We start from the raw sequence: 13,990 nt of genomic DNA, 5'->3' as shown, positions 1-13,990 counted from the left end.
TGGGAGCGCCACCACGCTCCCAAGCACCGCACTCTACCGAGTGCACCACCGGGCCGGCCCCTTCAAGTAGTTTTTAAAGCATTATTGGAACCATAATATAAATAGCTTTCAGTCCTACTGTTCTTATTCTGCATTGTATCAGCACCATTTTTCTGTGTCACGAAAGATTATTTGAAGCCGTTTCCCTGTAAATGAGTAGCATTTCATTGTACAGTTACCATCATTTATTAAATTGTTTCTCTAGTATATGACAGTGAGATATTTGGGCTTTTGCACTATTATTAACAATGAAACAGTCAGCATAGTGGTATGTGGGGCTTGCATTGTTAATGTACATCTTATTTTTCTTGACCCATGTTGCCAATTTGTTTTGCAAAGGGCTGTGCCAGTTTATTCTGCACCGTCAGTGTGGGAGATGCCTTTCTCACCACCTTTAACAATGTGGATATAGTCTTTTTAAAAACCGTCTGTGCCAGTGAGACACTGTGCTACTTTGCGTTTCCTTCCTTGTTAGTGTTGCTGAATACTTCTCATTTGTTCATCATCCACTTGAATTCTTTCTGTGAATTATCATTTCCCCTGGACAATTCCAAATACAATTTCTTGGGCTCCACCAGTCAGTCAGACTTTGATTTCGTCCCTGGCTTTTGAGATAAACCATAGTCTAAGGAAAAGAGGTTTATTTTTGATTACAAATTTCCCAGATGCTCATGTAGCACAGAACCCTAATTTCCTCTTGCCTTCCGATCTGTACACCTCCACTTCTCAGCAGACGTTGTGTCATCCCACATTTTGGAGGTGGGTAAAGTGGCAGGTTGGATGCTGGAAATGTCATCTCAGGGAGAATGGATGGGGGCCATAGATTCTCAGGGTTTGACAGAACTGTAGAGGTTATCTGGGCATTTTTGAGCTGGTGCTCTACATGCCCACACAGGAGCCGTGAGTTATAGTGGGAAAAGCACAGGCCTCAAAGCTGCATCTCCCATTTATTAGCTTTGTGACCTTGGGCAAGTCACTTGGCCTCTCTGAGCCTCAGTTTCCTTATCCCAAAATCATTTAGTTAGATTAACCGTGGTTACCAACCTTTCATTGTCTCCTATTTACCTTCCTTCCCTCTCCTCCTTGGACTCCCTGACTTTAAAGATTTTGATCTTTAACGTTTATTAAATCTCTCGGGCACCCTTGTCACATGGGTTATTTCTGCTAGGCTTTGTGAAATACTAAAAATAGTTCAAGGACCCCACCCTTACCACCATCAGAGGCTTGCCAGTGTCTGGGAACCCCTGCAGTTAAACGTTGGTGAAGAGTAGACAAGATAATCTTTTAGTTTTCCAATCACCTTTATATCTGGTGTTGAATCTGATATTTTCCATAACCTATGAGGCAGGCAGGTGGGTGTCATTTCCATTCTCAGAAAACAGAGATTCTTAGAGGTTCAGAGACTTGCTCAAGGGCACACAAAACAGTGACGTCAGGACAGGGACTGGCTCTAACTGGTGCTCCTTCTCTGGATAGGGCAGCTGGTCTGTCAGCTTTCACACTTGTCCACGTGCTTGTGGACTTCTCACTATGCCCACCTGCTCAGTACTGTGCCGGCACCAGCAGGCACTTAGCAAAGGGTGACCCATGCATTCTCACCTGTCCCCCTCGCCCCCAGGTACGTGGTCATCTCCCGGGAGGAGAGGGAGCAGAACCTGCTGGCGTTCCAGCACAGTGAGCACATCTACTTCCGGGCATGCAGGGACATCCGGCCTGGGGAGTGGCTGCGGGTCTGGTATAGTGAGGACTACATGAAGCGCCTGCACAGCATGTCCCAGGAAACCATCCATCGCAATCTGGTCAGAGGTGAGTGCCCGTGCTCAAGGTGAGGGCCACACCCGCCTCAGGTGAGCCCCAGGGGAGGCCAGGAAGGCTTCTCTAGGAGCTTGCTAAAAAAACAGTGGGAAATACAGTTCCCAAGCAGTGGGAAGACCCAGAGCCATCAAGGGGAACAGATGGTCAAGGTCTGAGCAGTAGCTGAGGGCCAGGCAGTGGCCATCCCAGTGTGTTCTTCTCCCTCAGAAAACAGTCTCAGAAATTCTCACCACACAGATGTCAGAGTATCAATGAGAGAGACAAGTCCCCAAAGCCAAGCAAGTAAGTTTAATCAAAATTGATCCTGTTTCCCCAACTCAAATTGATGGAAAAATTTTACAAACTGCCACAATAATCATAGGTAACATTTACTAAACACTTAATATGTGCTAAGTATGTTTTCCACATGTGCCCGTGTAATCACAACAGTAGCACCTACCCTGTAAGTGTGCCATGAGAATTAGATGACGTAATGTACATACCATATTTAGAACAATGCCTACCTTGATCATTGTAAGCCCTCCATTGTAAACTTCTAATATGAATGATCCCACGTGGGTTATTTTCCCATCCCACAAATGTACAAACTGAGCATCAAATAGATATAGTGATTCATTCAGGGTCATGGCCAGGGAGGGCAGAGCTAGGTTTCTAACCCATATGCATCTGACTTCAGGGTCTGAGTTCTAACCTACAATGTTATATGGTCTCCCAGATAAAATTAGTCTCTCCCCGGCTTGCTTCTGGTCTCATTACTGGCAGTCTTACTGATATGATGTGAAAGAACAACCTCTTTCAGAAGAAGAAGGTTGGAAGGAGGTAGGAAGGTGACCTTAGGTGGGGAGCCTAGTGGGTTAGGTGTAGATCCAGGTGCAATTTAAGTGAGTCATTTGAAAGTGGTTTAAAATACTCCCCAGCCCCTAGCCCTTTACCTCTTTACCCCACTCTCAGCCTGGCCAGGGTAAACTGGTGAGTCCAGGTCCTTCTTTCAAGGTGACTTTCTTTGCACTAAAGCCACACATGCAAATACCCAGAGTCCATCTGGCCCCAGGAACCAAGGCTATGCCCAAGCCCCACCATATCATGTTCCTGACCAACCTTCTTATTGGAAATAAATCTTCATTTGGAATATGAGTGAAGAAGATGAAAAGGGGGTAGGAGGGACCCATCGAAATTAAGCTACCTTTAGAAAAAAACAGAACGAAGTAAGTTGTGGACATTGAGGGCACAGTTGCTGCCTGACTTGGTAAAAGGTATCCAGTGAGAAGAGACCCAATAGACATATTCATCTCTTGTCTTCTTCATATCTGGGTGTTGGGCACATGTTGATTTCATTTGGGAAGGCACGCTTCCATGATGATATTACAGTGGTTTCCATTTGACCTCTGGAGATGCTTCATGTAAAAGTGTCTGATACATAGTAGGTGCTCAATAAATATTTATTGAATACATAAAAGAAGAGATGAATGAAGACAGCCAAGAAGTTTCCAAAAGAATCATACCACCAGAAGAAAAGGAAACCAAGAGAAGTCATATCTGAGGACACAGATTTCATCCCTTGGCCATAATCTTCTTGAATTCTTCTGGATTTGTAATGTCCTTTTTTTCCCAGTATCTTCTCCAGAGCACCTCAAGCTGCATCATCCTCAGAGAGCCCTGAATCCAAGGGACTGCTCAGAGAAGGGAGTGAGCTTTCAGGAGTGGTTCAAAGGAGGCATGGCAGACAGATTTGAAAGGATGTGCACCGAGACTTGTGAAGATACAGGAGGAAAGAGTGTCTATTCCTGGCCAGGCTGAGAAGTAGGAAACTGAAAGCCATAGCAGGGTAGTGCCAGAGCTGTGGGTGGTCTTGACCCTGAAGCCCTTGGGAGCAGTCATGGAGCTCAGTGGCTTTTAGATGTACGTCTCTGTAGGCTGTAGCTTTAGCAGACTGGATACTTTTAGTGGTGTCTTAGATTGGTGTGCCAGTCCTGCTCTGGAAGGGAAAGCCCCTATGCTCAATCACTTAAGGTCTTACAGAGAAGGAAGTTTCTTCAAAATTGGTGGCTGGTGCCCTGATAAAGGCCAGAGCATTTATTAAGGCCAGAGTGTTTATTAAGGAGAGACATTGGTTGAATCCAGAAATGCTTCTTGAAGAGAGTGTAAATTATTCCTTTGTGGTTATCTTGGAAGAACAGAATGTATCTAATGCTTATATTCAAAAAATTTATTTGATCTATGTTGAGTCATTGATTTACTTTGAGGTTTTTTGTTTGTTTTTTGTTGTTTTCCATATTTCATGGAGGCTTTGGAATCAATTTCAAAATGCTTAAGGTCTATTTTGGCTCATAGATTTTTCTGGAAGCTTTAAGTCCAAAAAGGTTTCCCACTCATCCTAGGAAGTTTGCATGTTCTTTTCTTCGAACAGAGAGGCATGAGGAATTCCTAGTGATTTGTAGCCTTGACCTTCCGATGTCTTCAGCTGTTTGCTGCCTGATTGGTCCACAAGAAAGTGCAAGGGTGGTCTTTGATTTTCAGAGATTCTGAATGGGCAAGTGCCATATCTGATATATAAGACAAACATGTTGCATTTTTTTAAAGTTCTCTTTATCTCTCCCCTTTCTACAGCTCAGCTGTTACAGAAATGCAGGCTGTGGGGAGCTGCCTGAGTTCCAGAAGCCTTGGAGATAAGGTTGTTCCATAAGCATTCATGTGAGGACAGCAAAGGGGCATCCTGAATAGGTCACTCCCTTTTGTGCTGTTACCTGTAGGAAACCTGAAGTCATACAGGGTGCAAGGCACAGCACCTCATGCCAGCTGTGGGAAGCCAAGGCTCACTCACAGAGTAGAACATCTGGATTGCTCACAGAGGTCCCTTGGCCTGCATTCAGAGGCCTTCAGCAAATGCAGCTCTCAGAATCCTAATAACCACACATATTCAGGTCAAGTCATTGTTCAGAGTCACATCACCCAGGGCCCCTGCCCCTGATCTAGGAAGCCTTTGAGACTTATGAGCCCTTCAGGCTGTGCCAGTACCTTCTGAGAGATAAAGGGATTCCACTGCCTTCTTATCATCACTCCCCAAGGGAGCATCAGCATTTCTATAGCAGTTTATGAAATTATGCCAGTCATTTTAAAGATCAGGCTAAATATGTATTGTTGGGGAGCTCACTGAAGTCTGAAGTAATTCAAAGTAATTTAAAGTGAATTGAAGTAATTCACATAATAGAAAGAAATAGAAAAGGAAACATCTTTTGGATTGTCAGGTAAGGAAACAGGTATATTTTGGGACTGTTTTGAGTCATTGTGGCTACCTTGTCCTTTATCTTGTCAAAGGCTGCCATCTTGGAGCCCTCAGCAACTGTAGTACCCCCATCTTCCCTCTTATTCCTGCCTCAGTCATCAGTGAGAGCCACAAAAGTTCAGATTATGCTTTCTGATATATTCCTAGTCTTCTGATTGCTGGAAGAATTAGAAAAGACAGTTGGTATAGGATGGACTTTGCCCAAGTGGGCTGTCACCAGAGCAGCCAGGGAGGAGGAGGGAGTGGGGCTCATGGTATTTTATGTGTACCTTTTACCAAGTCGAAGCAGCCATCTTCTAATTGCTAGGGCTAAAGGGGAAGCCTCCAAAGTTAGGGGAAGCAACACTCACTTGGTTCTGAGGTATGTTACCACCTGCCCCATTTGATCGGGTGGGATGCCATCTTCTAGGGGGATAGAATGGCAAGTCCCTTTGAAAGAACTTTAATACCCTCCCATATAGATTTCTCTTAACTTATAAGTGTGGAGCCTATATACATGAGGCTTCATTGAAACCATCTCTTTAAAAAAGGTCTTTCCACTTCCGAGTTCTATGACTCTATCTCCTGTGATCCACCTCTCCCTTTTTGTAACACCTGACCCAGAAGCCCAGACCCAGAGGGATGTGTATCAGGTACCTTCCTAACAGGAGGCCTGCTTTGTTTTCTGTTGGTTTCTCCACTTTGGGGGTTTCCCCCCTTCCTTACACCCTGGTTTTCCTTCCTAGGAGAGAAGAGGTTGCAGAGGGAGAAGTCTGAGCAGGCTCTGGATAACCCAGAAGACCTGAGGGGCCCCATTCACCTCCCCGTGTTGAGACAGGGCAAAAGTCCCTTCAAGCGTGGTTTTGACGAGGGGGACATGCACCCCCAAGCCAAGAAGAAGAAAATTGACCTCATTTTTAAGGATGTGCTGGAGGCCTCGTTGGAATCTGCAAAGGTGGAAGCACACCAGCTGGCACTGAGCACCTCACTGGTCATCAGGAAAGTCCCCAAGTACCAGGACGATGCCTACAGTCGGTGTGCAACGACCATGACTCATGGTGCACAGAATGTCAGTCGGACTCAGGGGGAAGGGGACTGGAAGATCCCCCAAGGGGTTTCCAAGGAGCCCCGCCCATTGGAGGATGAGGAAGAGGAGCCTTCGTCGTTCAAGGCTGACAGTCCTGCCGAAGCTTCCCTTGCATCTGACCCTCATGAGCTTCCCACCACCTCCTTTTGCCCTAACTGTATTCGCCTAAAGAAGAAGGTCCGGGAACTCCAGGCAGAGCTAGACATGCTTAAGTCTGGGAAGCTTCCTGAGCCCCCCGTATTGCCACCACAGGTACTGGAGCTCCCAGATTTCTCAGACCCTGCAGGTAAGTTGGTGTGGATGAGATTACTGTCAGAGGGAAGAGCACACACAGTGGGCTGTGTGCAGGGTGGCCTCAAGCTCTCTGTTGGAGCCACCTTCGGGGAGACCTGAGGAGTATAACATGGAGGTGGCTACCTCCGTGGGTGGGAGCCCACATCCTCAGGTGCCTCTGACGGGCCCGTCTGCAGCCCTGGTGGGATGCTTCTTGCGTTGCCCTTGTATCCCCTTTGTCAATAAAGGAAGTTCCGCTGCAGGAGGGGTGTGTGCTGTGTTCTTGACCCGTTGCCTTTCTCTGGTGGTCTTATGGTGTCTTACCCCAAAGCCAAACTTCTATACCCAGTCTTTCTGTCTCCCCACCCTCAAGCAGCCTGTCCTGCTGGGGATGTCTTACTGCTTCCCAAACTCAGTCCAGGAGCACAGTCTCTTTCTTCTGTTCCCAAATTTCTGTTCTGCCACACGTGCATCTAGTTCTCCTGACTGGACTTTTAGAAGGATGGAGATCCAGGGCATTTCACTGCAAGTCTTTGCCCTTTTCTTTTAGCTGCCTGGACTTTTTAGGAGTTGGTTGACAAACAGGGAGGATTCGGTACATATCTGCAACAGTTAGACTGTTTACACAGCACTTCCTCTTTTAACCATATCCCTGAGCTCAGAATGAGGTGTTTCAGATATCCAAAGCATACATCTGAACTAGACTGCATTTTGATCCTGAAATCACTTGGGGAAATATACAAGCTGCCTCCCTTCACATTAGTGGTGGGCAAACAAGTCCCAAGTCCTCAGTGGATAACTCTGGAATGTTTGATGTGCTGTTGATCCCTCTGTCACATCTACTTTCCTAGTTTGTGCTTTCTAGTTGATGTGGAACATTTCAATCCCTTGAGCACCCAAGAGTGGCAGATGAGGGCAGGCAGCCTGGGGCATGGTGGGCGGTGAAAGAAGAAAAGCCGTAAGTGGAGATCACGAGTCCTTATAAGTAAATTCTGGGCTGGGATTCAGTCCGTCATAGGGTTCAATGGACTTCTGTTTCATACGGTGTGGCATCTACCTTTTGGACAGTGTTTCTTTTTCATTTTGAAAAAGCCTATGTTTTTTTCCACCAGGTGTAAATGTTTTTTTCCCATTTATTTTCTAGCCTCAGAGAGCATGGTCTCTGGCCCTGCCATCATGGAGGATGATGACCAGGAGGTTGATTCAGCAGATGAATCCGTCTCCAATGATATGATGACTGCAACCGATGAGCCCTCCAAGATGTCATCTGCCACTGGGCGCCGAATCCGGCGCTTTAAGCAGGAGTGGCTGAAGAAGTTCTGGTTCCTGCGGTACTCCCCAACCCTCAATGAGATGTGGTGCCATGTCTGCCGCCAGTACACGGTGCAGTCCTCACGCACCTCGGCCTTCATCATTGGCTCCAAGCAGTTTAAGATCCACACCATCAAACTGCACAGCCAGAGCAACCTTCACAAGAAGTGCCTGCAGCTGTACAAGCTCCGCATGCACCCGGAGAAGACGGAGGAGATGTGTCGCAACATGACCCTGCTCTTCAACACCGCCTACCACCTGGCGCTGGAGGGCAGGCCCTACCTGGACTTCCGGCCCCTGGCCGAGCTGCTGAGGAAGTGCGAGCTCAAGGTGGTGGACCAGTACATGAATGAGGGAGACTGCCAGATCCTCATTCATCACATCGCCCGGGCGCTGCGGGAAGACCTGTTGGAACGCATCCGCCAGTCGCCTTGCCTCAGCATCATCCTGGATGGGCAGAGTGACGACCTGCTGGCCGACACAGTGGCTGTCTACGTCCAGTACACCAGCAGCGACGGGCCCCCAGCCACAGAGTTCCTGTCCCTGCAGGAGCTGGGCTTCTCCAGCACAGAAAGCTATCTCCAGGCGCTTGACCGGGCCTTTTCTGCCTTGGGCATCCGGTTGCAGGATGAGAAGCCAACTGTTGGCTTGGGCATAGACGGGGCCAACATCACAGCCAGCCTGCGTGCCAGCATGTTCATGACAATCCGCAAGACGCTGCCCTGGCTGCTGTGCCTGCCCTTCATGGTGCACCGGCCCCACCTGGAAATCCTGGACGCCATCAGTGGGAAGGAGCTCCCCTGCCTGGAGGAGCTGGAGAACAACCTGAAGCAGCTGCTGAGCTTCTACCGCTATTCGCCGCGCCTCATGTGTGAGCTGCGGTCCACAGCCTCGACCCTCTGTGAGGAGACAGAGTTCCTGGGGGACATCCGGGCCGTGAGGTGGATCATCGGTGAGCAGAATGTCCTCAATGCCCTCATCAAGGACTACCTAGAGGTGGTGGCCCACCTCAAGGACATCAGCAGCCAGACCCAGCGGGCAGACGCTTCGGCCATCGCCCTGGCCCTGCTGCAGTTCCTCATGGACTACCAGTCGATCAAGCTCATCTACTTCCTGCTGGACGTGATCGCCGTGCTCTCGCGCCTGGCCTACGTCTTCCAGGGCGAGTACCTCCTGGTGTCCCAGGTAGATGACAAGATCGAGGAAGCCATCCAGGAGATCAGCCGGCTGGCTGATTCCCCAGGAGAATACCTGCAGGAGTTCGAGGAGAACTTTCGCGAGAGCTTCAATGGGATTGCGATGAAGAACCTCAGGGTGGCCGAAGCCAAGTTCCAGTCCATCAGGGAGAAGATCTGCCAGAAGACCCAAGTCATCCTGGCTCAGAGGTTCGATTCCCGCAGCCGGATCTTCGTGAAGGCCTGCCAGGTGTTTGACCTGACCGCCTGGCCCAGGAGCAGCGAAGAGCTCATGAGCTATGGCAAGGAGGACATGGTGCAGATATTTGATCACCTGGAGGCCATTCCGACCTTTTCCAGGGATGTCTGTAGGGAAGGGCTGGACCCCCGAGGGAGTCTGTTGATGGAGTGGCGAGAACTTAAGGCTGATTACTATACCAAAAATGGCTTCAAAGACCTCATCAGCCACATTTGCAAGTACAAACAGAGGTTTCCGCTCTTGAACAAGATCATCCAGGTCCTTAAAGTCCTCCCCACTTCCACCGCTTGCTGCGAAAAAGGCCGCAATGCCCTCCAGCGAGTTCGCAAAAACCACCGCTCCCGCCTAACCTTGGAGCAGCTCAGCGACCTGTTGACGATCGCTGTAAACGGACCACCTATCGCCAACTTCGATGCCAAGCGAGCCCTGGACAGCTGGTTTGAGGAGAAGTCGGGCAACAGTTACGCACTGTCCGCCGAGGTCCTCAGCAGGATGTCTGCACTGGAGCAGAAGCCGGGGCTACAGACCATAGACCACGGGTCAGAGTATTACCCCGACATTTAGGGAGCCGGTGCCGCTGCAGAGTTCATTAAGCTGTCGAATATTTTTTTAATCTATACTCATAAGCTTTGATATATTATATAAATATATATTATATTATATTATATATATATATATATATACAAACCCACACTGAAAATTTTTAAAAACCAAGGTGACACGTCCACCAGAAGCTACTGGGAGCTTTCAGAAAGGAATAATGTCAGAAACTGACTCTTGTCTACAAAATTTGGCAGCTGCAACATATGTGGTAATTCATTTCCACTCGCAGAAGCATGTGCCGGGGCCACACGTGTTTCCACCTAACAGTCAACCAACAGCATAAGCTAAAACGACGGGTCTCTGTCGCCACGTTTAGGTAGCTCATTTTGTTCATGTTTTTGTTTGGGGGTTGAGGGGCTTTGGGTTTGGGTTCGGGTCTGTGTTCTTGCTTTTTCTTTTTTTGTTTGGTTGTATGATGGGGGGCTTCGTGGCCTTCTCACTGACTTTCTGGTCCAGCTAAATGAGATCTCTGACTTAAGACAAGGCAGGATGTTGATCTGGACTGGTGTGTTTGATCTTTCAACCCTCCCCACCTGACTTCAACTTGAGAGTTTTTTATTCATTCATGTTGAGGGTTCATCCTTCACTGTCCTAGAAACAAAAATGATAGTCAAACTGTGACACCACCATTTCCCCCACCCCGTCACCTCTCCCGTCCCTGTGTTTTCATCCTCTCCTTCCAGCCCCCTGAGTACTAAGGATATTACCTGTTACACTGAAGGTGAAAATCGCCTTGCAACCGAGCTTGAAACCCTGGGGAAGGGAGAAGGGGTGAGCTTTTGGCATTCCTGTTTTTATATGGTAGATGACAAAACAATATAATTCCATTCAGATCCAGGGCTGTTGGGAAGATGAAAAGCCGAGAAGTCTAAACTCTAATAGGGCAGTGATTTCTGGCTAAAAACAAGTAAAATGAAAAGTATGTATTCGATTTACATAAAACAATATAATTCCATTCAGATCCAGGGCTGTTGGGAAGATGAAAAGCCGAGAAGTCTAAACCCTAATAGGGCAGTGATTTCTGGCTAAAAACAAGTAAAATGAAAAGTATGTATTCGATTTACATGAATTATTTATACTCTGTCTTTATAATCATATAATGTGTTGGGGATTTTTTTTTCCATTAATAATCAAGAAATACCTGCTCTAGTTCAGTGGCAGGAGATGTCAATGCAAGTTGTGCCCTGGGTTGTGCATAAGTCAAACGAGAGTCTCTAGAGATGTAGTCCTGCATTCGCAACAAGGCTGATAACATGCTTCGCAGCCTGGCAGGAAGGTAGTGGGAAACTGGGTGGTGTATCTATGCCTGTGAACTCTTCCTTTTTTGAACAGGGTAGAGATGTCCTAAAGAAAAGGAAAATACAAGAAGACAGGACTCTCGAGGCATCAGCCTACACACACACAAACACACACACACACAACACACAACCACAATATAAGCTTTAGAAATAGCCACTTGCCTACTCCCTGGGGCAAGTAGTGGTTTAAGCTAGAGGAGTCTGATCAATGCTCTTTCATTCATTTAACTACCAGTATACCTCGCAAGGGAGTTTTAAAAAATGTGCGTGAGCTGTTAAAAACTTCTGTTCATGTTTCTACATCTGATTTATGCATATTTTATATGCAGAGATCCTATAACGTGGATGCAGGTCATATTCAGAGGAGGGAGGAAGATCTGAATTATCTATACGTGATCGGCTCTGCTGAGAGCCACCCCTCTCAATTGGCAGAAGGTGGGTGATCTAGCCACAGGCAAGGCCCCAGTGTCCTCAATCTGCTTGGCTCAGACATTATAAAACTGTGGTGGCTTCCTTCCTTCTTGGTTTATCTTGTCTCTGAGGCCTCATGCCACCGTTGAGAACCATAGTGGAAATGTCATCAACACTGAACATGTTATTGCCCCTCCTGGTCCTGCCAGTACCTTCATCCCCCCAAAATCCCTACCCCCTCACCCCCACGGTCTTGGTGCTAAGATAACTTTAGAATCATTGCTGCTAGTCAATAGCTTTTCATTATATAAATATATTATATATTATATATTATTTTTGAAATGTTTTTGTTTGTTTTCAACAGTGATGTAGCATGTTAAAAAAAAAAAAGGACAAAAAACAAAAAAAAACTGGGTTCCTCCAACTGTCCCACTGCCAGGCCTCATATGCTGCCTTCTTCAACAAATCAATGCACCCCTGCCTGGTGACATTCACCCCCCACCCCGGTTGCACACATACTTCCCCACCCTCTTCTGAGCAAGGAGAAAGCAGAAACTAGCAAGGAAAGGCCCAAACAAGCCCTTTTCTGATGCTTTGAAATCCCAGCCTTGTTCACTTTTCCATTCTGAGCTGATGTCTCCCTCCACCTGCTCCTCCCATGTGGGTCAAAGCCTAACTGTGGTCAAGTGGGGTGGCGTTGCAAAGCACAAGGCCCCGCCTTTCCCAGTGTCTGGGGAGTTTCGTTGAACATCGCAGGGACTAAGATGGGTTGAGGACAGAGATGGCCAGTGAGGTGGGCCTCGGTGCAGGGCAGAAATGGTAGGTTGGGATCCCTTCTTCTAGCCAACAGTTGCCTTACACCTTCTCTTTCCTCCCTCTGCTCCTCCCCACCCACTACATTGGGATCCTCTACAAAAGGGGCACCCCCTAGACCACTCATTTGAAAACCAGGAAGAGAGAATCAGTGTCTGCCTGAGCACCTAGTCAGGGCTGCAACTGTTTCTTCTCCAGAGACTATGGCCAAAATTAGCTCACATCTTTAGCTACAGGGAAAAAAAAATCCTTTGGGCCATTGCCGGTGCCTACCCTGTAACTCCTGAGAAAGCTGGGAGCAGGTGACCTGCCTCTGGACCTAGAAGGAGCTGCTGTTGGCAGCGTGTGGCTGAGGATGGTCACCTTCCAAGCTGGCCTTCAGACCTCGGAGAAGCCGAGCTCTCAGGCAGTCTTGAAGTTCGGCAGGGTGCCTTTCAAACTCTGGGTGCTTGTGGCTTCTGCTGAGTTCAGCCAGGCCTCGGCTGTGACAATACTCTGTAGGCCACTTTGCCCTGGACAGGGAGTAACCAGGGAACAATTTAAGTGACACACCACTGCAATTCACATATGGTTTTTTCGCAGCTTGGATGCTCCCTGGGAGGCTCAGTACTTTTATCCTGTGAATTCTGCATGTGATTACCTGTGATTTCTGTCGTAGGTATTTCCCACTCTTCTGCCTCCTCGAGAAGGACTTGGGTTGATGTGACACCCAGGGAACCATATGTTTGGCTAGCCTAATCTCCCTTTGATGGATATTAAAAAAAAACTGTGGACAGGTGGTCCTTGCATCCCAAATGTTGTCACTTCAGATAAGACAGGCTCCTTTAACTCAGCTCCTGGCTTAGGAGTGACAACCATAGGCTTAGAATGAAGTGTTTCTCTGGGGCTGAGACTTGCCCTAATTGGGCTGGCTGATTAGTGACTTTCTTTGGCTCACAGAGAGGTGAGATCAATGTTGATGCCCAGGTTCGTGGCCATTTGTGCCAAGCAGACACATTGCAGAGCCTGGGAGCCAGACGCTCTTATGATTAAAATAAAGAGGGGGGAAAAGACCCATTGCCATCCTGTGTCTGTAAGCCCTGAGGACAGCCCAGCCCTGTCTGCATCTCTTGCCATGTCAAATCCCCAAGTTTTGCCTGCCTGGTTGACATGAGAGTCCAGGCATCAGAAGCAGCCTGTGGCATCTCATGACACCAGGTGTGTCCTCACATGGGAATGAGAGCAGGTTCATTCACCAGGATCCCTGGATGGCGGGGTCAGTTCTGAGCCCCTGAACCTATGGCACATGGGCGCCTCTGACCCCAGCCCCCGCTATGTGTTCCCAAGTTAAGCTGTTTGGCTGAGCCACTTCCTATGTCATGCTTATGTCAACCCTTTTGTTTAGAGAAAGAACCATGTAATTATTTAAAGTAATGTTTATTTGTTTGGAGGTGATGTCAAGAAGGAGAAAACAGGGAAACACATGTCTAAGGCTGAAAACGATAGTAGAGAGGCTGAGATGGACAACAGATTTGCCCCAGCCTGGGCTGTGGGGCTGGCATCACTTTGGCCATTTGTTCACCTGGAGCCTGATGGGGTCCAGAAGTGGCCTGGGGTCTTGAAATATACAACTTCTCTCTTCTAGATTCCCCCCCCCCCCCCCCC

General features: G+C 47.9%; 1 protein-coding gene across 1 annotated transcript in view; it reads left to right on the top strand.

The window, feature by feature from the left end:
- PRDM11 (PR domain containing 11) overlaps nt 1-9,894 on the top strand; it is a 47,352-nt gene extending 37,458 nt beyond the window's left edge. Inside the window, exons 5-7 of the mRNA XM_008577557.1 lie at nt 1,658-1,845; nt 5,863-6,489; nt 7,621-9,894. Of these exons, the coding sequence (XP_008575779.1) occupies nt 1,658-1,845; nt 5,863-6,489; nt 7,621-9,785 (2,980 nt within the window). The 3' untranslated portion in view covers nt 9,786-9,894. The remainder of the gene's footprint in view (nt 1-1,657; nt 1,846-5,862; nt 6,490-7,620) is intronic.
- The last annotated feature ends 4,096 nt before the right edge of the window (nt 9,895-13,990 follow it).

Source organism: Galeopterus variegatus, unplaced genomic scaffold (genome assembly GCF_000696425.1).
Source record: "Galeopterus variegatus unplaced genomic scaffold, G_variegatus-3.0.2 Scaffold1538, whole genome shotgun sequence".
Lineage (NCBI taxonomy): Eukaryota > Metazoa > Chordata > Mammalia > Dermoptera > Cynocephalidae > Galeopterus > Galeopterus variegatus.
The sequence above is the reverse complement of the archived record's forward strand: the minus strand, read 5'-3'. Positions and strand labels throughout refer to the sequence as shown.